The sequence below is a fragment of the Ictalurus punctatus genome, chromosome 29 (assembly GCF_001660625.3).
Source record: "Ictalurus punctatus breed USDA103 chromosome 29, Coco_2.0, whole genome shotgun sequence".
Lineage (NCBI taxonomy): Eukaryota > Metazoa > Chordata > Actinopteri > Siluriformes > Ictaluridae > Ictalurus > Ictalurus punctatus.
The window spans coordinates 3,354,481-3,375,609 of record NC_030444.2 but is presented as its reverse complement, the minus strand read 5'-3'; the positions used below and the strand labels follow the sequence as shown (position 1 = coordinate 3,375,609).

At 41.2% G+C, this 21,129-nt stretch overlaps 1 protein-coding gene across 1 annotated transcript; it reads right to left on the bottom strand.

The window, feature by feature from the left end:
• Nucleotides 1-496: 496 nt before the first annotated feature.
• ecpas (Ecm29 proteasome adaptor and scaffold) lies at nt 497-20,749 on the bottom strand. Its single transcript, XM_017461569.3, has 49 exons — nt 20,639-20,749; nt 19,757-19,887; nt 18,233-18,349; nt 17,949-18,067; nt 17,236-17,382; nt 16,255-16,423; nt 15,831-15,970; nt 15,667-15,745; nt 15,140-15,259; nt 14,816-14,901; nt 14,575-14,650; nt 14,397-14,446; nt 14,234-14,300; nt 13,953-14,075; nt 13,750-13,853; nt 13,540-13,663; nt 13,307-13,387; nt 12,945-13,167; nt 12,357-12,448; nt 12,133-12,267; nt 11,806-11,956; nt 10,929-11,101; nt 10,487-10,588; nt 10,147-10,270; nt 9,842-9,987; nt 9,678-9,732; nt 9,474-9,588; nt 9,024-9,092; nt 8,808-8,925; nt 8,448-8,615; nt 8,143-8,222; nt 7,915-8,020; nt 7,698-7,745; nt 7,437-7,555; nt 7,198-7,348; nt 6,242-6,307; nt 4,970-5,059; nt 4,763-4,829; nt 4,555-4,646; nt 4,389-4,455; nt 4,077-4,265; nt 3,390-3,601; nt 3,115-3,158; nt 2,809-3,001; nt 2,160-2,301; nt 1,927-2,032; nt 1,570-1,658; nt 1,403-1,474; nt 497-1,230 (listed from the first exon to the last, which is right to left on the bottom strand). Exons 1-49 carry the CDS (start codon nt 20,658-20,660, stop codon nt 1,091-1,093), a joined length of 5,499 nt encoding a protein of 1,832 aa, XP_017317058.1. The 5' UTR covers nt 20,661-20,749; the 3' UTR covers nt 497-1,090.
• Between the last annotated feature and the right edge of the window lie 380 nt (nt 20,750-21,129).

Below are 21,129 nucleotides of genomic sequence, written 5' to 3'. Positions count from 1 at the left end.
TAAGTAGTCGTCGTTTGAATTGAAGCTGTTTTGAATAGAACAATATGGATTGTGCAATCTTATCTGGTCTATGTTGAACAAGCCCACTCCTAACTTTGCTCGAGCTCAGAGATTTGCTCCCTTAGTAACAAGTCTGACAACAACAACAACAAAAAAAACTCTGAAGAATGGGAGTCTAAGATTCAGAAAATAACCTTTGTGCACAAATGACGGATTTGTTACGCTCCGCAGTGAGGTACTAGTGGCAATGCATTCATACCTACCTACCCCCCCCCCCCCTCCCTCTCCCCAATCTAATGAAATATACTCACACTTAGTCTTATTTTTATTTGGGGGCAAAAGTTCCCCATTGATGACGCTGGATCCAATTGAACGTTCTTCTCTTATGAAAATACGTGTTTGGCTTCGCCTCCAAAGAGGGTACTGTGTTAACATGCAAACATTGGAAGGCAAACTTTACAAGATCTGCTTTAAATACACACACACACACACGGGCTCTAATTTCACACTTAAACTTTTATAGCATTGTTTCTTTCACTCCGTTATACTGCATCATCACTCTAATGGAGGGGACTGTGGGGAGACGGTTTATTTACGGACGTGGAATGAAGAAAGAAAGAAAGCAGTAGTCACACAACCCGCCGAGGGACGAGGAGTTCAGTGTAGGTAAACGCTAAAGTGTCAGTTTCATTGGTCTGACACCTTTCAGGCTTTTCTGTTATACTTATGTAGTTGCTGAGAAAACAGAAAATGAATAACGTGCACATCTGGATCATCTGGAACCTGGTTACAACTGCATTCAAAAGGAGTAAAAGTTATTGAAAAATGATTGGCACAGATAATGTGGACGCGTCCTGCATGTTCATCTAGGACACCAAGAAGCGACGTGTTTAAGTACAGTCTCACTAAAGCGGGAGTGGATACACTTTTACTGTTCCTCTCGACATATGCTTGTATGGATTTGAAGGATTGTCCACGGTGCCAAAAGATGTGATTTTAATGTGTTTGCTTTATGACTGTAGAGATGTGTGTAATAATAATAATAATAATAATAATACTACTAATAATCTTCCTCTGCAAGTAGGTTTGTTTAAGGCAGACCCTGTATTTTTCTCCTCAGTGTTTGGGCCTTGTCTTTCAGTTCAGGACGGATGTCCGTTTCCATCGTCGCGAGAGAACGCTGGAGCTGTTGCCGGCTCTTTTCACACAGGCAGTCCCACTGGTCGCTCCCTACACACAAACGCGATAAACACACACCAATGTATTGAGTGAAAATCGGTTTTCCAGCATGCAGTGAGCTGGCTAATAGATTTGATCATGTGTCCACCCTTGATTTATTCATAACTTTTAGCTCTCTTATTATCTCTGCGTGTTTGTTCAAAAAAAAAAACAGGACGTCTACCTTCGATCCTTTTTAGGAGTAGCTCCAAAATGGACAAGGCTTCCGTCCTTATAGATGAGTAACTTTTGTTTTCTGGAGAAATAAGTAAGGGGGGGAAAAAAAACCCATTGAAACGTCTCATCTTTCTCATTAAGGCTTATTATTTCAGCATTTAAGAGCTGTATTACCCAGTGGTGATGCGAGTGAAGTGCAGGTTTCTGACAGAAGCTCGGTCAGTACTTGGGAGTTCTGATGGTCCTTTTCCAACAGCAGCAATCTAAACACAAAACAAAGACCATCGTATGGACTTATGGATCACGTATAGAGCCATACAAGACGAGAAAAGTTGGTTCAGGCTTTAATAAGTACGTTGCACAGTCAGGTACACATTACTTAAATCCTTAAACTCCCAGGCTCTTGAAAGTCCAAAACTCATTGCCATCGAAGTTGTTTAAGTAAAATATTAAAAATAAGTGTCAGTAAAGTAGTTCTGCCAATAAAAGCTGATAAAGTATAGAATATGCTAAATGAAAGCATTTTCTCACCCCTGATAAAAAGCCTTCATGCATTGTAAAGCACCCAGCTGAACTCTCCAGGTGCTCAGTTTCAACCTGTCACACATTAGCCCACACACTTCCGTCTGGTACCGATCTGCAACACATACCAACACACACTTATTCCTCTACAACGGCTTGAAATCGATTCGAATGGATGTTTCTATATTTCTATGGTTGTATTGATTTTGAAAACATGTCTTTCAATATGCCTCTCATCTTACTCTGTGTCTCCAGATTCTTGGGCCAAGCTTTTCCCATGACCTCAAACGCACACAGCAAAACTTCGGTCCGCAGCTCTCGTTCCTTCACGTCTTCTTCGTCGTCGTCGTCGCGCTTCGGTGAACCGGCACTCGCGGGTTGATTCTGAGGACCACCAAAAAGAAACTTTGATATTTATTGAAATTTAACAGAAGCGCTGTCCACCACCGAAACAAGACACGGAGAGACCGAGGCAATGAAAGATACACGTTCAGCTCAGGAAATATTGGCACCCCCCCCAAAAAAACCCCAAAATAATAATAATAATGCTTTGAAGAGTCCACAAAATAGTAAATTAGACCCTAAAGTACTAAATGCAGGGGTGTCAATTATAGTGCATACAGTTTTGTTACACTCTCTCTCTCTATCTATATCTATCTATATATATATATATATATATATATATATATATATATATATATATATATATATATATATATATATATATATATATATATATATATATAAATTTTAGTGTGCGTTAAGTAACCAGATTTTTTTCCCCCATAAACCCCGCCCCTTCCATCTTTTACAATGGGGCCAATAATTCTGGCTCTTACTCTATATTACCTACATATGTTCCCAAAAATCTCAACTCTGTAATTACTTTACCTTTCTAATCATTGGGAACAGAATATCAGCCATTTCTTGAAAGCGGTCCACTTTCGCCGCCTCCAAAATGTTTGCTGCGCTGCGCAGGGCGGCCATTTTGTAAACAAGATTCTCTTTTTTGCATTCCTTAAGCACCGTGTCCAACACTTCACGCACGGTTGGCTGACCTGCTGCAGGCTTCTGCAGCTCCACACTATACACACACACACACACACGATACAATATATCAAGAGTCTTGAGAACATATATTGATGGTCTTTATAACGTGTATGAGAAGAAAGGAGGAGAAATCGTTAGTTGACTAACCTGCACTGTGACACCACGGACCCAACAGCCTTTAACAGCTCCTCCTGAAAGGATAGATAACAATGTTATCATTTCTATATGGGGATAAAAAAAAACCTACTATAAATAAATAAATGTAATAAAATACATGTCCCAATATCTATGAACATCCATATTAAAAAGAATATTTTAAAATATGAATAAAAAAAAAACAAAAAACTATACAGTATGCATTCCTGATCTTTAGTTCTATATACTTATATTCAATTCATTTCTAAACGTGTGCGTGCTCTCACCTTCCCTGCCCACGTGCGTCCCGCCAGCGCCTGCAGTAACGCGTTTAGCACCATCCCCAAGTGAGGTGCCACAAGCGAGCCTGTCTGTTGCTTGGCGATGGTTGCCATGGAGGCTCCACCTTGAGCCTTCATCTTCCAGGACTGAGACTGCAAAGCTCTCTGGGTAATGGCTATGAGCTCAGTCATATACAGCCTGATGCCACCAAAACTGCCTACAGCGATCGATAAAGGTGGAGGAAGAAATTGAACAAGGGGTTAGTTCTTCTACGTAAACCTAGGTTTTTTTTTTTGGTTCAGGAGGAGCGGTTATTTTAAATGAAGTCCGACACTATGGATGACCCCGCCCTCAAACTTTTGAAAATGCCTTTCAAGCTTAGCGGGAATCATGTCATGGCCATACTGCTTTTGATAATTACTGATGTTCAGGCTCTACATTGTCAAAAGTATAATGAATACTCTAGAGTATGCGAGGAAGAAGAATCAGAAGAGGAATCAGAAGCCTAGAAGTGCTTGGACCCCTGAAAACAAGGCAGGAAATTAAAAGTAAGTAAGTAAGTAAGTAAGTAAGTAAGTAAATAAATAAATAAATCAGCCCATAGGTTGACACTGACTGCGATGACTCCTATAAGATTCATTCACAAATCCTGTGAATATTTCATTCTTCTCGTTCACCCCATCCCTCTTTACCAGGCACGTGTTCCTGCCAGACCTCGGCCCACAGGTTGGCATCTGCGCTGTCCCCTTGTTCTTCAGGCTGCTGGTGCATGCCTAGGAACGCCAGTGGCAGAGCCACGCCGGCGTGAGCCTTCAACACGTCAGGACTGTACTGACTGATGGCATGGACTGTCAAACAGCACGATGACTTGTACACGGCCTCTGGGGAAGAGACAGAGAGAGAAAAGAAAAGATAATTAAGCTAAGTCAAAAACTAGACATTGTGATAACATTGTGATACTTTCTCTAAAAAAAAAAAAACCCAAAAAAACAATTCAATCTTGCCTTCTTTCTCCAGGTACCAGGTGCAAAGTTTCTGCAGAAGTTTCTCCACACTGCTGTCCTTCGCTGTCTGCAGGAAAAGAGGACCACCTTTCATTTCCAAGCTCCACTCATGTATGACTTTGTTTTGATTACCGGAAGGTGAATATTAAAACCTGCGAGTACTCACCCTGACCAAATGGCCGATAGCGAAGGCGAAAGATTTCTGAAGCACGACGCTGCGGTCGTGGATGCCGTTTAGGAGTGCGCTCATTAGTTTACCTGTAAATGTAAATGCCACATACGCCAAAAATAAATCAATATTTAAAATAAAAAAAAAAGTGAAGGCATGTGTAAATACTTGTTTAGATACAGTGTGTGCATATTACATTAGTTACCCGAGTAAGGCGTGAGGTCTTGAGGACACTGTACTGTCAATGACACAATCACGCTGGCACAGCCACCCTGTAAACCACATAAATATACAACCCGTATGTATATACACACATACATATACATACACATATATAAATAAAATGTGAGAAAGAGAGAGACACACACAGGGACACGTATACACATACATTACAACGTGTTTACACATTTACCTTGGTTCCAAGACCGACTCCACTCTTTAGTAAATCACAAAGTTTAGGAACCAGCTCACCTAGCACGGACACATCCAAATGCTGCAAACACTGTAACATACACAAACAAACGTCTTTAACTTAACTTTAACCTAACTTATTAGTGAAGAAGACAACACTTTGCCACATGTTGCTAAAGCACTGACACTGGAGACTCCTTTCAAAAGTGCTATTTAAAATTAAAAAAAAAAAAAAATAAAAAAAAAAAAAAATAAAAAAAAAGGTTTATGTGGAGCATCTGCCATACAAGTCCCTGTGTACATGCTGTTACTATAGAAACGATGACATACAGTCCCCTCTGAAAAGTATTGGAACAACAGGGCCGATTCTTTTGCTTTTACTATACTCTGAAGGCATTTGGATTTCAGCTCAAAAGATGAATATGAGACGATAGATCAGAATTTCAGCTTTCATTTCCTGATTTCCGTCATCAGTTGCTGTTATTTTCCTCGGTCGACCTGGTCCATGTCTGGTTGGTGCGCAAAAATAAATAAATAAATATATTTTACCAATTTTAAAAAAAAAATTTTCAATCGACCTTGCCGTTCCAGTCCCTTCAGAGGGGTCTGTACAAGAACGAGTACGTTAATATAAATCATGCCGCTTACTACCAGACGTGCTGTCATAGAAAATGAATCAACACCTTTTGACCAATCGGAATCAAGAATCCAACAGTACTGCGTTATAAATAATTCAATAATCACTCAGACTGACTGGGAAATTGCACAGAGACATCAAACTATTTAAACTAATACATTTTAGATCATCCATCAATTCATCTTCTACCGCTTACTCCTTCTTCAGGGTCACGGGGGAACCTGGAGCCTATCCCAGGGAGAATCGGGCACAAGGTGGGGTACACCCTGGACAGGGTGCCAGTCCATCGCAGGGCGCACTCACATACACACTCACACACTACGGGCACTTTAGACACGCCAATCAGCCCACCATGCATGTCTTTGGACCGGGGGAGGAAACCGGAGTACATTTTAGATCATACATAATACAAATAATAATACATGTTTATAACAATAGTCACACAGTCAGAAAGACAAACGTGAAATTTTGGAGCGCTTTGGCCAGGTAATCCCAACCTCATTAGGAAAGCCTCATTAGTAAAGTGCTTTTTAGTTTCCAAAGTGTATCCGGCAAAACTCATTTACCGGCAGCCGTAATGCATGCTTTGGCACAGCGACAGAGCACTAGTCTGGTGCGCGCCTTATGAATTCATACCATGTTAATGGTCTCCATCATAGGTGAGGACTTGGCTGCACTCAGTCTGGCAGTATCCATCGCACTCTGTGAGGAGAGGAGAAGAGTTTCAGATTTCACACTGGGAATAGTTTGCTTCATTTTCACTTGACTGATTTCATGCAAGTCTCTGTTGCGCCGATTACTCATACAAACATACTAGGGATGCACTGATACCATTTTATTTATTTATTTTTTTTGTTCCCAGACTCAGTACATGTATTTTGGTACTCATCAATACCGATAAGGAAATGAGTAACCTCCTCAATCAGGCATGTCAAAGGACATTCGCTAGCTGCATTAGATATTTTGGATTGAGTACGGTTCAGTGCAGCGCAGCTTTTCATTTAGAAAAGCAATTCTGGGCAGCTGTGAGTAAAGTACGGTTTTGTTTCCGTCGCATCGGAATCTTTCACTGCTAATAACCGATAGTGGCTGAGTAAGAGCTGTTATTTTCACTCGCCTGGACGTTTTCTCTCATCTAGCTAGAGTTTGCAGCACTGGATGCTGATGCGTGCTGCTAGTAATGAACTCTCGTGCTGATGTTTTAGCAAGTTACTGTATCGTTTAAGATGCTGAAGTCCCTCCATGAGATCCCGGTCATTTCATGTGTCCATAACATGGCAACATAGCGTCAGATGTTGGTGTCGGAGCATGTTTTATGAGTATGCGTATGGTATCATACCAGTAGAGGTATCGACGCATCTCTAGATTTAGAGTAGATATTTTAGGCTTGACGCATAAATGAACCTGATAGAAGGCGGATTTTGTCTTGTTGTCTTTTCGCTGTTCAGACTGCATGAAATCTTTCAGATTTTTTCAATCAAATATGGCAACAAAACAAAAATCACTACGAGTTACCTGTTTGAACCTTGCCTTAGTGCTTCGACCCCCCCAAAACAAGACACTCACGACAGAACAGAATAGCTGCTGCTCACCTTCTCCTGCTCCGTGGCTCTCAGACTGAGGTAGTTGAGCACTTGCGGTTCGAGTACACTCAGTGCCTCTAGCAGAGCCGGTATGAGACGAGGGGCGTGCGGTTTCAGGCAGCTGCCTGCTGCTTTGCTGATCTTCACAAGAGTCTGGATACTAACACATACACACCCACTATCAAAACAAATGTCAACCAAAAACAGATACAATTGTATTTACAAACAATACAGAAACCCTTTCCTACCTGAGCGCGCGCACCTCGGCAACATTGCTGACGATGCCCTTGTCTAGCAGAATCGGCAGGAGCACGCCGACCGTTTTTTTAGCCGACGCACCTGTTGATTCGCACGTTCGCACACATATCTGCAAAACACACACACGCACGTTTTTGCTTAACGGTATCCAAAAATGTTTATATTAATAGTGGTAACTAATAGTAGTGCTAGTATATGCAAATTATGCAAGCATGTACTGGTGTGGAAAAAAAGGTCACGTGACTTTTTACCTTACTGAGGGTCTTCAGAGTTAAATCTGCTGCTTTTCGGACTGATTCCTGAAGTACACAAAAACACTGGACTCAAGAAGTGGAATAAGACATTTTACTGATGTTATGAAACAAAACATCCTTAATTTAAAGTTAACCAACTGAACACGTACACAGACATACACACACACACAAAAGCTAATTTCAGGATACAACAACTACGTGTCAGTCTTGATACCTTGATATCATCCAAAACCCGGAAAAGTGTTTCCCAGATCTCGGTGACGTGCTCTATGAAGTCATCAGCATGCCTTCCACGAATCAGATCATTTAACGCCAAGCAGCTATAAAGTAGAGGGGGAAAAAAAAAAACGCCACCTTAAATGTCTACTGAATTAGCATTAAACAAATTGTGTTTATTCATCATCATGATTCTTTTCTTTTGCTATTGCTTGTCGGGCGTCACCTTGACTCCCGAACTCTCCACATGTTGCTGGTCAGGTTGGAAATGACATCCTGCAGTATCTCTTTGAAGTATTTCTCAACCTTAATTAAGAAGAAAAAAAAAAAACACCACCACACAAATCTAAATCTTCTCTAGTTTCTTAAATGCCAATTTTAATACACTAATAATGACAATGTAAAAGTATTATGCTGTATATAATATAATACAATACAATACAGTGGGCTTGTGGTGAAATATCAATATTTAGGTATTATAATCGATACATAATGCGAAATGAGCGGTTAACGTGTAGGATAAAACCGTACAATGGTTTTGTCAGTGACGAGGGCGTCCCAGATGCTGGTCATGGCCTGTCGGATGCCCAGGTTGGGATCAAACTGGTACCTGTAGAGACGGGGCACTAACTGGGACATAAACGGAGCAAGCTGTTCTCCAGCTTTAGCTGCAATGATGTTAAACCCAAACGCCGCCCCCTGCAACAAAACAGGAACCATGATGAGAAAAATGAGAAACTGTCTCACATCAGTACTACCACAGATAACCTTCGGTGCTCTATATGAAGCAAGGATCGAGTGTAGTTCAAATTAAACATCTTAAGAAAGCAAATACAAGTAAATTCTTAATAACATACCTAATCAACGCAGTATCAGATTTCTAAAGCTCACCTTTCTTGAGTTCCACATGGCGTGGTGATTGGCCAGGTTCATGAATTTGTAAACGAGATCTGGTTGGTTCAGGTCACTTGCCAGAGAGCAAAGCTCCTTGTAGGTTGAGAGGCCATGCCTGTCAATCAAGAAAGCTTTAAACTATTGATCTGAACATAAGGTTTGAGTGGGGAAAACGATATTCAGGACTAAAATCAGTGAATACAAATCACCTACCCATCAGGTGCTTTACCAAGAGCGTCAGACTGAAAGACCTCAGTGTCCTCAGATAAAGTGTGTCTGACTCTACACACACACACACACACACACACACACACACACACACACACACAAGGTTAAAGTTCCAGTCTTACCTCTGACTGTTACAAAGCTCTTGCGGAAATGTTAAAGAAACAATAACGTATTAGCACATTAATATCAACATGTGATCTGCCTTGCAGCTGAAACTATTATTAGCGCTGCAGTTGACATGCATTTTGTTGACAGGACCTCAATAAAATGTTAGATAAGGCAGCAAATAAACCTATTTGGTGGCATTTATAACCTTTTTACAACTGTATCAATAATTTATGCATACTCAGTGTACCTGATCTAAAGTAATGCGCTAAAAGGGCTCGAAATCATAATCATCGTCACAATAATAAATGCAAAATGGCAATTAAATACCTTTTTCCAGTCATAAGAGTCTCCACTAGAGTGGACACCAGTTCCTGTTGGTCCTGCTCGCCTCCCAGTTCGTACACTAACCCCAGGCCTTTAGACGCCACGTCCTGACTAAGCTCTACGCACAAACACACGCACATTTCAATGGTTTATCTCAGTTACATAATAAAGCGTGAATCGTTACAGGGAGCATGATTCGTAACTCACCATCTGGGTCAGACAATACGGAAATGAACGCGGTCTGGATCTCCTTTAGATGAGACTACATCAAAGAAAAACAGGCATTAGCGCTATAGTGAAATACTTCAGAAAAATTCATATTGTGCCACGTTTCTATTAGACGGCGTTAGTGTCTGTGTGTGCGTGTTTACCCGAATCTCTTTATGCTGGCTCAGTTTCTTTACGAGCGAGAGGAGCCATACGCAGGCAGCCTGACGCACGTGGGGATTCTGACTCACTATGTACTTAGACAAGATGGCGCTCAACGTCCAGGACAAGACATCATTATTCTTCACATCTGAGACAGAGATGAGTGGTTTATCCTATTAATACACTGCAAGTGTGGCTAAACATCTATACACTCCTCTGTTATAGAGATTAGTATACACTCATACAAAGCTGTTTTCTCTCCCTCACACACACACACACACACACACACACACACACACACACTCACTCTCAGGAGGGCAGTACTGGTCTTCAGTGCAGGTCCAGACATCTCTGGCAGCGCCTGAGCAGGTCCCAACAGAGGCACTCGTTATGGCCTCACCAACAGTAAACTGCAGCTCGACCTGCTTGGCCTGAGAAAGGCAAAGTGAGAGAGAGCGAGAGAAAGAGAGATGAGAAAATAAGACACAAATGGTGAAAAAAATGTAAACAAGTTACTGATATCAGATAAATAAATAAATAAATAAATAACTAAAAGCATGGACGAATATGGTCAGCAATGATTATGTATTATTTTTTAAAATCACTTAAAACGACACTGGCAGTCTTTTAAAGCATGATGACGCTACCTCTACTGAATCCATGAGTCCTTGCAGGAGTTTTTTCTGATGTGGGAATTCGGCATCTCCCACTGGGAGAAATCCCAGCGTCTGGATTACACGTTCTTTCATCTGACCACAGAAACGTACATCATTTATTAATAATCGGTTCAATCAAAAACGACTGCGGTCATAAAGTCCATCTAATTATAAAACACTTAACATGAACAATAATATGAGGCCATCAGATGAACAACTCTGTTGGTTTCATATTATGATGAATCAGCTTGAGAGAGAAACAGCGTGTGTGTGTGTGTGTGTGTGTGCGCGCGCATGGGGTCCTTGTAGTCGTAATGCAAGATCAAAAGAGCTCATGGCTAACTAATTTAGCAATATGCCCGTGTCACTCCAGTAAATTACCTGCACGGAAAACGAGGAAAATGTGTACGTCAAAGAAGTTCGTCGATGTTACCTTGCCACTCTCTTTGCCCGATGTTATCCTGGCCAGCAGGTTCTCCACCAGGCCGAGTTTGCTGAATCCGTCTCCCTCGCTCGGTATTAGCAGTTCTCCGTTACGACCGATCTCGCCCAGAGCGGTTACTGCAGCGATTGTCAGCAAGGGAGTGGCACTGTCCAAAAATGATCCTGGTGAGGAAATCATCAGATTTACTTCATATCCGAAAGGCAGAATACGTCAGGTGTCGAACTCAAATTCAACCCCGGGCCACATCAGCAATTCTGCCATAATTAAAGGCTATTCATAATTTTTTAAAAACACATTATCATCTATCTGCTTGATTAACACCACTAACCTAGGCTCTGGAAGTAGAACAGGATAACAGGAAAATTAATTACAGAAACTATTCAACTATTACGTATGTGATAACATTTATATAACTGAATAAAGTTGTTTTTTTTAATATACATGTATATCTATATACACTGCCCTTTAATAATATTGGCGGCACCCTTGGTAAATATGAGCAAAGAAGGCTGTGAAAAATTGGCTATTGTTTAACCTTTTGAACTTTTGTTCAAAAAATTCACAACAATACTCTGCTCTCATGGATATCAAACAATTGCAAACACAGTTCAATATATATATATATATATATATATTTTTTTTTTTTGTGCGTGCAGACCAAATAAAATGCGGCAGTGGGCCGTATTTGGTGGACCTTGAGATTGACACCTGTCACCTATAATATACATATGTATTTGTGTTTAAAAAAATAAAATAATTTACCACTTGTTTATATGACTTTAATGCCACATCATGATGCGCTACTTGAAATAAATTCGCTTAACTATATCAGTGTGACACAGTGCTCCTGTTTCAATGGCCATACCGATGGTTTTGGTGGCTATGGTGATCAAATCCTCGTCATCTTTAGATGTGGCACTTGTCCTCTCAAGCAAAGTCAAGCTATGTCTCCGGCTGATGTACTTGCCCACCATGTATCCTAAAGCCAAAATGGCACCGTGCTGGGACTCAGGACTCTGCGTTTAAACGAGAACATCTTCAATTAATATTTATTAACGCCAAAAAATTGTCAATACCTTTCAATGTTGGTCCTTTTCAACCCCCCCCCGCTAAACAGAAGTAAGGGTGTGTGTGTGTTACAAGACAAGGCACTTTATAGCAAAATGATACCGAACAAAGTAAAAGTACACACATGAGTGTCTTTGGTGATCTTGATGAGGTTTTGTACAGCGATTTTGAGTTCGTTGCCAGACATGGTGGAGACAACCACCGCATAGAGCTGAGCAGCTAGCTCCCGCATGTCTTCCTTATTGGTGTTCATCATACCCTGACACAATGAGATTAAAACGTCAATCATCTGGATCGATAGATCATCGAGCAGAATTAGTTTATGACGCCGACGAACAAGCCGCTCACTTTTATCCAATCGATTTTGTTGGCAAATCTGGGAGCGAGTTTCTGAGGACAGACAGACACCACCTCTAACAAGCAATACATGACCGGAATACCTGCAGAGAAAATACACACAAACCAATTATATAATCAAACATGACCAAGTTTCACGATTACTGTACGTATTGTGAAGGAAAACATGCTCGTAATTAGCTTTACACAGCACTGTACAGTCGAGTATTTCCTTGTGGCGGATTTCTGGATAATAAAAACGCATAAATAAATTACATCAAAACAACATGAGAGATTTTTATTAAGGCTACTCTCCTATTTTGGCTTCATGCTGTCTTCATGCTGTCTGCCTAAAGATGTCCAAAACCTGGCCAGTTTTCGGAAGTGCGATTTCCTCTCACAGTGAACGTCACGTTTTGATCAAATTGTTGGATCGTTATGTGCTGAAGCGTTATCAATTCAGTTCGTCATCGGTCAGATACCGATTTCCAAAATGTCCGTTATGCTAATCACAAAAAAACCCCAGAAGAATGCTTACACGCTGTCCTAAACTGTATCGCCGTGGCCGACACCTTTATGTCTGATCGCCGTATTATTTACCTCCGACGGCCGACAGCAGCTGCTGCAGCAGATCCATGTAGACCTGAACTGGATTGGCCTCTTCTCCTTTAGGCGTAGAGGAAGAAGGTGGAGCTTCGTTCGCGAGCAAAGACCGAACGTAGCGGCCAACAACAGGAGCGTCGTCCTGCATGTCAATCAAACTCTGCGAAGCAGGTGTGGCTCCGGCACTATGAGCCAAACACATCCTGAGATATAAAACAATCTATAAAAAAAAAAAAAAAATTAAAAAGGTAAATGGGGATCTTTTGCACATTACTTATTAATAGACTCATTGGCTGCAAAGTCACGTGGTATTGATTGGTATTGGTAATGGAGCGGCATTGATTTTTTTTTTCCTTCACCTCTTCAAACGTCGCAGGGTTAAAAGGAAGTGTTGAGGTCCCAACAATGTATTTGGCAGGAGTCTTCATCCTCTCAGCGGCCTAAAACGCGTCACCATAAACAGGAGATTAATACACCAAACAACAAAACGGAGTTATTAAGTTATGCAATAACGTAACGAAATGGTGCCACACCACCGTTAATCCCATTTAAAACATTATTCGTCTTTTTTTTTTATTACAGATGGCCTGACCTTCTCGTGAATGTAGCTGACCATCTCAGCGAAGGAAGGCATGGGCTTGAATTTTTCTCTCTCTGCATTCTTAGATGTGAGAGACCTGAGCGCGCGCCGCGCCTCTCCAGACACCTCCTCACGACTAATAAAAACACAGTCATATTAAAAACATAAAATGCTTTGAAGCAGTAGAAGGTGAAAAATATTCAAGTCATTATATTGGCTTACGGGTCTCCTGCTGCTAGTAGAAGCAGGTATCTGGAAGGAACATGGTCTGGTGCAAACACCATGCAGGCAAACTTCATTGCAACTTGACGCACCTGCACTTCCGGCTGAGGTATAAATGTACAATAACATCAAATCTTTTATATTATATATATAAACAACCAATCGTATAATGTTATCACAGGTCACAAAGTCATGTGCCAAACCTTTCCTATGTATGCAGCCACCAGTGCCTCCATTAGGTTGAGGAGTGCCCCCTGCAGGTTGACATATGCACCCACCATCATAGACAAAGCCTCCTGTATAGCCAGTCGCACATCAGCTTCTTCCTGTTAACACAAAGATAGACAGAATTTAGTTTAAAAACAACAACAAAAAAAAACAGTTGCATTGTCTCATTTAAAAAAAAAAGGGGGGGGGGGGGGCGAAAGGTTTTAGAGTCGTGATGAGTCTCAGCGATATGTTCAAATGAATGAGTCAGACTCACCTTGCACATGGACTCAAAGAACTGCTGGACCAGGGCTATGTCTTTAGTGAAGAGCTGCGGCATTCGGCTATAAGGAAGCGCGTACACGTCTTTGAAATAAAATTTCTATAGGATGGATGACTTAAAAAAAATAAAATAAAATAAAAAGAGAATAGTCACTTACTTTGAAAGCTTTCCAACAGCTGAGTAGGCCATACACAGCAATTTAGGATCCTGAACAGCAAAATGAACATCATTAATTAACTGTATTTATGTTTATGCTTAAATGGAAAGACTACCGAGATCAGTTACAATTCAAGTGGTGAGAATAGTGTTAATAATAGAATAGCTATAGTTTCAACCTCCTTGTATTCATTGATCAGCTTGGTAAGGCCGTTTAGCAGCATCAGTCCCAATGGCTTATTAGTATCAGGACACCTGCAGAGAGAAAACTTCAGGTTCAAAATGCTGACACTATACAACACTTTGGTGGATGTTGCCATTTTTTGATGCATCAAGTAATAGAGATTTTAAAATAATGCCTAGAGAATGTATCGTACATGCTCTGCAGAATATTACATGCTCTACAACAAGAACGCTTACACAACACAGATATGGTGCACAAACTGCAACGTGAGAGACAGGAGTTTATTGTTGGTGTTGGCTCCAAACAGCCCGTCATAGACGACCTAAAACACACAAAGCAATCATTAAAATTAACAAAATCTTCTCAAAGCCCTATCTTCCTTCCTATTTCTCATCATTTATTATAAAGCCTGGTCAAAGCCAAGCCCCCTACACCCGCAAGTTAAAAAAAAAAAAACACTCGTGGCTTAAAGCTCCCCTTAATTTTTGCCTTTTATCACCGTCCACTGTTTTTTAAAACTATTTGTTTTTATTACTTCCGGCACTTTCTCTCTCACTAACCTGGATGTTTGCAGGAAAACACTCAGCAGCGAGTCTAGAGCGAAGCAGATGAGGCAGAATCTTCATCTTGACCCTGGTGCTGACCGGTTCATGCTTCAGTTCCCGCTTCATTGTGGCACCCTTGGGGGACAAAGAAAAAAGGTCACCACTACTCAACTTTAACAGCTACACACAAAAAAAAGCCCAGAATATTTAAGCGAGAAAAAAAGAAAAAAAAAAATCGACGTAGTTTGCAAATCAGAACGAGTCCGGGACAAAGTTCTGGGAAAGTATAAATCGAGGTTCGGTTATTAAAAATAAAAATCCAAACTTTGAACATCCCACATAGCATCATTAAATCCATTAGTGGCATTAGTCACAGAAGCAACCAAGAGGCCATGGGTAAAACTCTACGTGATGCTACCACGGATGTCGGAGGATGTCATTCTCCAGGTCACGTGGGGAAAAACGTGTGGCTCTGTACAATCTGAAGTCTAATAGCGTCTTAAAACATCTGCAGAATCCCCTGAATAAAATTAGAAACATACCTTTGTTTTGAGTGGAATATCACCCAAGTAAACCTTGAACATTTTGTTAATGATGAGTGGATTGTTCCAGTCGATAATGCTGCAACACAAAATAGTACACACGTCATCACAGTGAAATATTTTGATGATACAATCGAAATGTATCCTATAACAACACCCCATACCTCTGCTTGCTTTTCAGTTCCAGGTCAGCTGCTGTTGCTACGCTATGCCTGGTGTCGCTAGAGGCAACAACCAGGTGGACGACTGTTTCCACTTCGGGTACCTGCTGCGCTTCGATGAACTTTACAATCCCCAACTTGCACTACAGAAAGAACAGTTACACTAGAGATTAGCTCTGATATCCGTGCGCACCTTTCCATAATCCATACATCGGTTTTAACGCTAAAACTGGTGCAACATCTGGTCTTACAGATGTTCTTTGATGCTGCAGCTATGTATACTCATCCCAACAATGGGTAAGTGTCCTTGATCGTTGTTACATGTTAAATACATTCAAACGGGCATGCTTTGAGAAAATATTTGCATTTACAGTCGTTATCGAATGGAATTTCTTTCCAAAGGTCAGAGTTCAGGGGAAAAATTGACCTGCTCCAGCTGTTCAGGACTCCACTGCGTTTCTCCAATAACCCGTTTAACAGCATACAGGCTCATCCCTGGAGGAAGCTGAGGAAGGCCCTGTCCTGCTCCTGCTGCTGCAGAGCCCCCCTGTGGGGAGGAGGGAGCGGGACGGCTTGCCTGCTCATTCAACACAAACCTGTTTAAAAAGAAAAAAAGAGAGCAATTTCTTAAGAAAAGCCAAATCTGCACCAGAGACATTTTAGCTGACATTTTAGCACTGTTGGTATTCAAATACGTCCTCCGCTATTGTACTAGGAATTAACTTGTTTCTATTATCAAATTGAGTCATTACACCTGGGCTCTAAGCTGCTTACCGCGTGTTACAAGATGCCCCATGTGTATTAGTATTAGTCATCTGACTAATGAATTTTCACCTTGGCATTTCAGATATAGAAGGGGAATAAAACCTACACTGGCTCGAAAAGAAGTCCTCTATATATTGTTATGTATTGTTTTGGGTTAATTCAGTTAATTGGGTATTTTTTTCCCCCATTCCTGAAGAAAACCATCTTATATTAACAGGTAAGCATAGTTTTAGACTTCTTTTAAATAATTAATTTTACTCACCACTTACAAAAATAAAATTAAATAAAAAAAAGCAACATTTTTAAAAAATAAATTGGCCTAAAACTCCTACTAATGACTAATATATAGTATCTACCCATGTGATCTACCATTATTCTACTGCAATGATTAATTTTGCTGATACCATACTTAATCTTGCCTCCATATTGCCGATTAAGCTCATTTAATGAGTGCTTTAATTCATTTAATTAAGCTCATTTAAATGTCTGGAGGTCCAAACGGAAAAACAAATGCAAGAAATGTTCAATTCATCATTTTTGTCTTTGATCCACAGTTTTTTTTTTTGTAAATAACCGAACAAATTAATTCCAAGCATACCCATACCAAAATACCAAGCATACCCAACCCCACCAACCCACCCACCCATAAGGCATCAGGAGGACATCGAGCATGAACTCCAGTAGCTGATGAACAGTCTTGGGCTTCTCCGTGAGGACAAAGGGCGACGCTTTAGAAGGCTCCGTCGGATACTTCATGTGGAACAGAGTGGGAATCAGCAAATGCATCAGGCTGGAAATAAGACAGGAAAATCAGTAATATTAGTAATTTACTATAAAGGTTAAACTTTAGCACCTATAAAGGGACTTTTTATGCACAAGATGTGTCCATGTGCAATCAGTCAACTTGCAGAACGGCAGCCAGGGATGTCCTGATTCGGTATCACATATTCATGTCGAAATGCCATGACAAAGATCTCAGACGTGGACACTAGAGATGGCCATAGGTACTTATGACAAAATATAACATCTGTGTGGCCAGGGGATATGGGTTTAAAGCTGAAGCAAATGATATCGGTCTTATAGGTCTGTTTTGGATGGGGTCTCTTTTTTCCCAGCTTGTGCTGGGGACTGGACATTCTGAGCATTACCACTATCCCATTCATATTTCAATCAGTGAACTTGTCTGTCTGATATTTCTCATAATAATACTTGGTAAAGAATTTTGCTGGTGGAATTTTATCGAAATTTTAAAAAGGTTGGATCATGCAAAAATTTGATAACAGCAGCTGTTGTGCATTAAAACTAAGGGCAAACTAATTCGTTTGATGTTCCTCGACGACGTGAGATCAGACTCACCTGTCTTGCTGAGGCTCTGGTTTGCCCTCCATGGCTGTGAGCAGAGTGGGTGCGAGCTCACACTGTTTGGCCACGTCCAGTCTGGGGTAACCCATCTTTATGTAGATTATCGTAAAATTCTGCAAACACATATACTGCTTAGTGAACGCAGCACTGCTTGAGGAGCAAAATGAAATGGGACTCATGCAACAAAACGGCAAAACTTTTGAATCGATCCGTCGCAATATTGCAAACTTCACATCTTGTAGAGGTACAAAGTGTAATGTGTGTGAGTGTTTACATACTGTGACAAAAGACATTGCTGCTGGGTCCTGGTATTGCACGAGCAGAGTCTCCACAGGAAGCTGAATCTTAGGACGACTCTTAATCCTTTTATTCAGGTGAACCAGTAGTTCCATAACCTGGACAGAGCGTAATCACGACACTGGTCATAAATCACTTCCAGCCATAATGTGTTTGACCTCAAAAGAGGCAGATTACAGTACATCAGCTTGCTCAACTGCTCAGTGCATGCATGAGTCATTGCTATAACAACTAATATGGCTATACGAGCCCAAAAACAGATTTGTGTTTCACGGTTGTGAATGTAATAAGTAAGGAATAAAACATGACTAGACACGCTATGATAGGAAAATAATTTGGTGTGATGCAGCATGGTGAGAAATCGACAGCCATTAACACCCTGTAAGCACGTCTTGAAGCGTCATATTCCGCTTAAACAAAATCCTGGCGTTTCCCCACTCATAATTAAGACTTTATGGGACGTATCTGGAAGGAGCCTTAACTGGGTTCAGAAACATATTTCACACACAAACAAAACATACTGAACTGCAGAATTGCCAACATTGTAAGCAAGAAAATCCTAACTGGTACAGAGGGAAAGAAATGATATTTTACCACTAAAACCCTAACACGTGTCAACTGACAAGTTGACCCCACCCAGCTGATTTCTACTGCCTCACAAGACCGAATCAACGCTCACCTAGATAGTAAAAGTACCCACTTCTTCCACATCCCCTCAGTGAACTAGTGATGGGAAGTTCGGATCATTTTACCGACTCACTTCATCTTTGAATCTCGTTCGGCAAAATGAACGATTCTTTTTTCGAGTCATTTCAGCAAAATGTAATTAAAATGTTACATGTTCAATTCCCCAACACATCTAGTACTTAATAAACTATTAAATAAACTACAGGCTAATGCAACCATGGTGGAATTATGAGAAACAGAAATGGTTGATTAATTAATTGCTTAGCTGGGTGTTCAGGCTATGCAGTTCACCTCACCTCCCGATCCGAGTCGTTCTTTTGACACGTCTGTTCCCCGGAAACAGAAATGATTCGTTCGCGTCTCAAGTCTTCGGGTTCGAGTCGTTCGTTCCGTTTCCGGTATTGCATGGTGCATTGGCTATGCGCCGGTCACCGGAAGACCGAACGACTTGAACTTGGAAGACTCGAGACGTGAACTAATCATTTCTGTTTCCTGTACAGAACCTATGGGGATGTTGGAGCGCATGCCCAGTCAAAAATGAACAAATCACTCTCTGAGACAACTCGTTGTTCCCAAGTCATATTAAAGATCTGATCAAAATAAACGAATCATTCATAAACGACATCACTACTTTTCACGTTTGGTCTCACCACTACTTTAGCCAAAGATCCCCCCCTGCCCTTCTTCTTCTTCAGGTGTCTCCCACATTGCTGAAGCAAGAACATTACGCCTACAACTGTAGACGTTCGCACTTCTGGGACGGTCAGTACTAGCGGTTTCGGGTCTGCTGTGTGAAAATGCCCTCGGGGTGGACTCACTTTTTTGCGAACACCCTCCTGAGCACTGGACAGCTTGAGGAGAACAGGTGGCAGAAACTTCGATATGACATCTTGCAACTGTTCGTCAGTGTCGGCATGGCCGAGCCGCAGGAACACGCGCTCCAGCTGATCTAAAGAGGAGGAGAACGAGAAAGAGGAAATAAAAGTAGAGAAATATGAAGGACGATGACAGAAAGAGGATTTTATACTATGTAGTTGCAGTGAACTGGTTTGAATGAGAAAGAAACGCAACAGTTATAAAGTGAATTTGCTGAAAGAGCAGACTGCAGTTATATGTATGACAAATTGCATAATACTGCATTAGTATACAAATACAAATAAACTGGCAAATTAGGGTGTAGCCAGAGCTTAAACAATAACTCCCCTAATAATATAATCACCCAACACTCATCCACAGTTTAACAGACAAATAAACAAGCAAATTAAAACTAACATAACTAGCTATTGTGCTATTTGTTTAGCATTTTGGCTAGCTAGCAAACTTAACCCAACGCACACAGACTAAGGTTCATTCAAGGCACACTGTTCAGTTATTTCACACGTTACTTCTAAATGACACTGAGCGATAAGCAAATATGACACACGAACAAAGCGTTTCGAGCACAGAAGGAAATTCTAACGAACCAAATCAGATAATAAAAAACGACACTTTCATTTTGGACCATGACTGTGCACTGGGCCTTTAGCAAGCACTGAGCTGTCGGCTAGCTCCCCGGTCTACAGCGCAGCTGAAGGAGAATATTCAATGGAAGAATATATATAGTGTTCTTTGCGCTTGATGTGAAAGGCAGTGAGAGAAAAAAATAATAAAATATGGCCGAAATTTTGATGGAATAAAGACGAAAAGGTAGGCGAACTTACTTAGCTCGTCCTGTGCAGCCATGTTGAAATGACGTCACTGCTGTTGCTGAAGCGCCACTCCCCCGTCTCTCTCTCACTCACTCACTCACTCACTATCTCTCCTCCTGTCTGTCCATCAGTCTGTCTCTCTCTCTCTCACTCTCTCACTATCTCTCCCCCTGTCTGTCTCTCTCTCACTCTCTCACTCACTCACTATCTCTCCCCCTGTCTGTCTGTCTGTCTGTCTCTCTCTCACTCACTATCTTTCCCCCTATCTGTCTATCTGTCTGTCTGTCTCTCTCTCACTCACTCACTCACTCACTATCTCTCCCCCGTCTGTCTATCTGTCTGTCTGTCTCTCACTCAATCTCTCCCCTGTCTATGTCTCTCTCTCACTCACTCACACTATCTCTCCTCCTGTCTATCTCTCTCTCACACTCACTCTCTCACTCACTCACTCACTCCATCTCTCCTCCTGTCTATCTTTTTCTCTCTCTGTGTGTGTCTCTCTC

Coding starts and splice junctions, on each gene's coding strand:
- ecpas (XM_017461569.3), bottom strand. CDS start 20,660: ATGGCTGCACAGGACGAGCTAA. Junction 13,664..13,749: donor CTACTAGCAGCAGGAGACCC/GTAAGCCAATAT, acceptor TGTTTTTATTAG/TCGTGAGGAGGTGTCTGGAG. Junction 11,957..12,132: donor AGATCACCAAAGACACTCAT/GTGTGTACTTTT, acceptor GTTTAAACGCAG/AGTCCTGAGTCCCAGCACGG.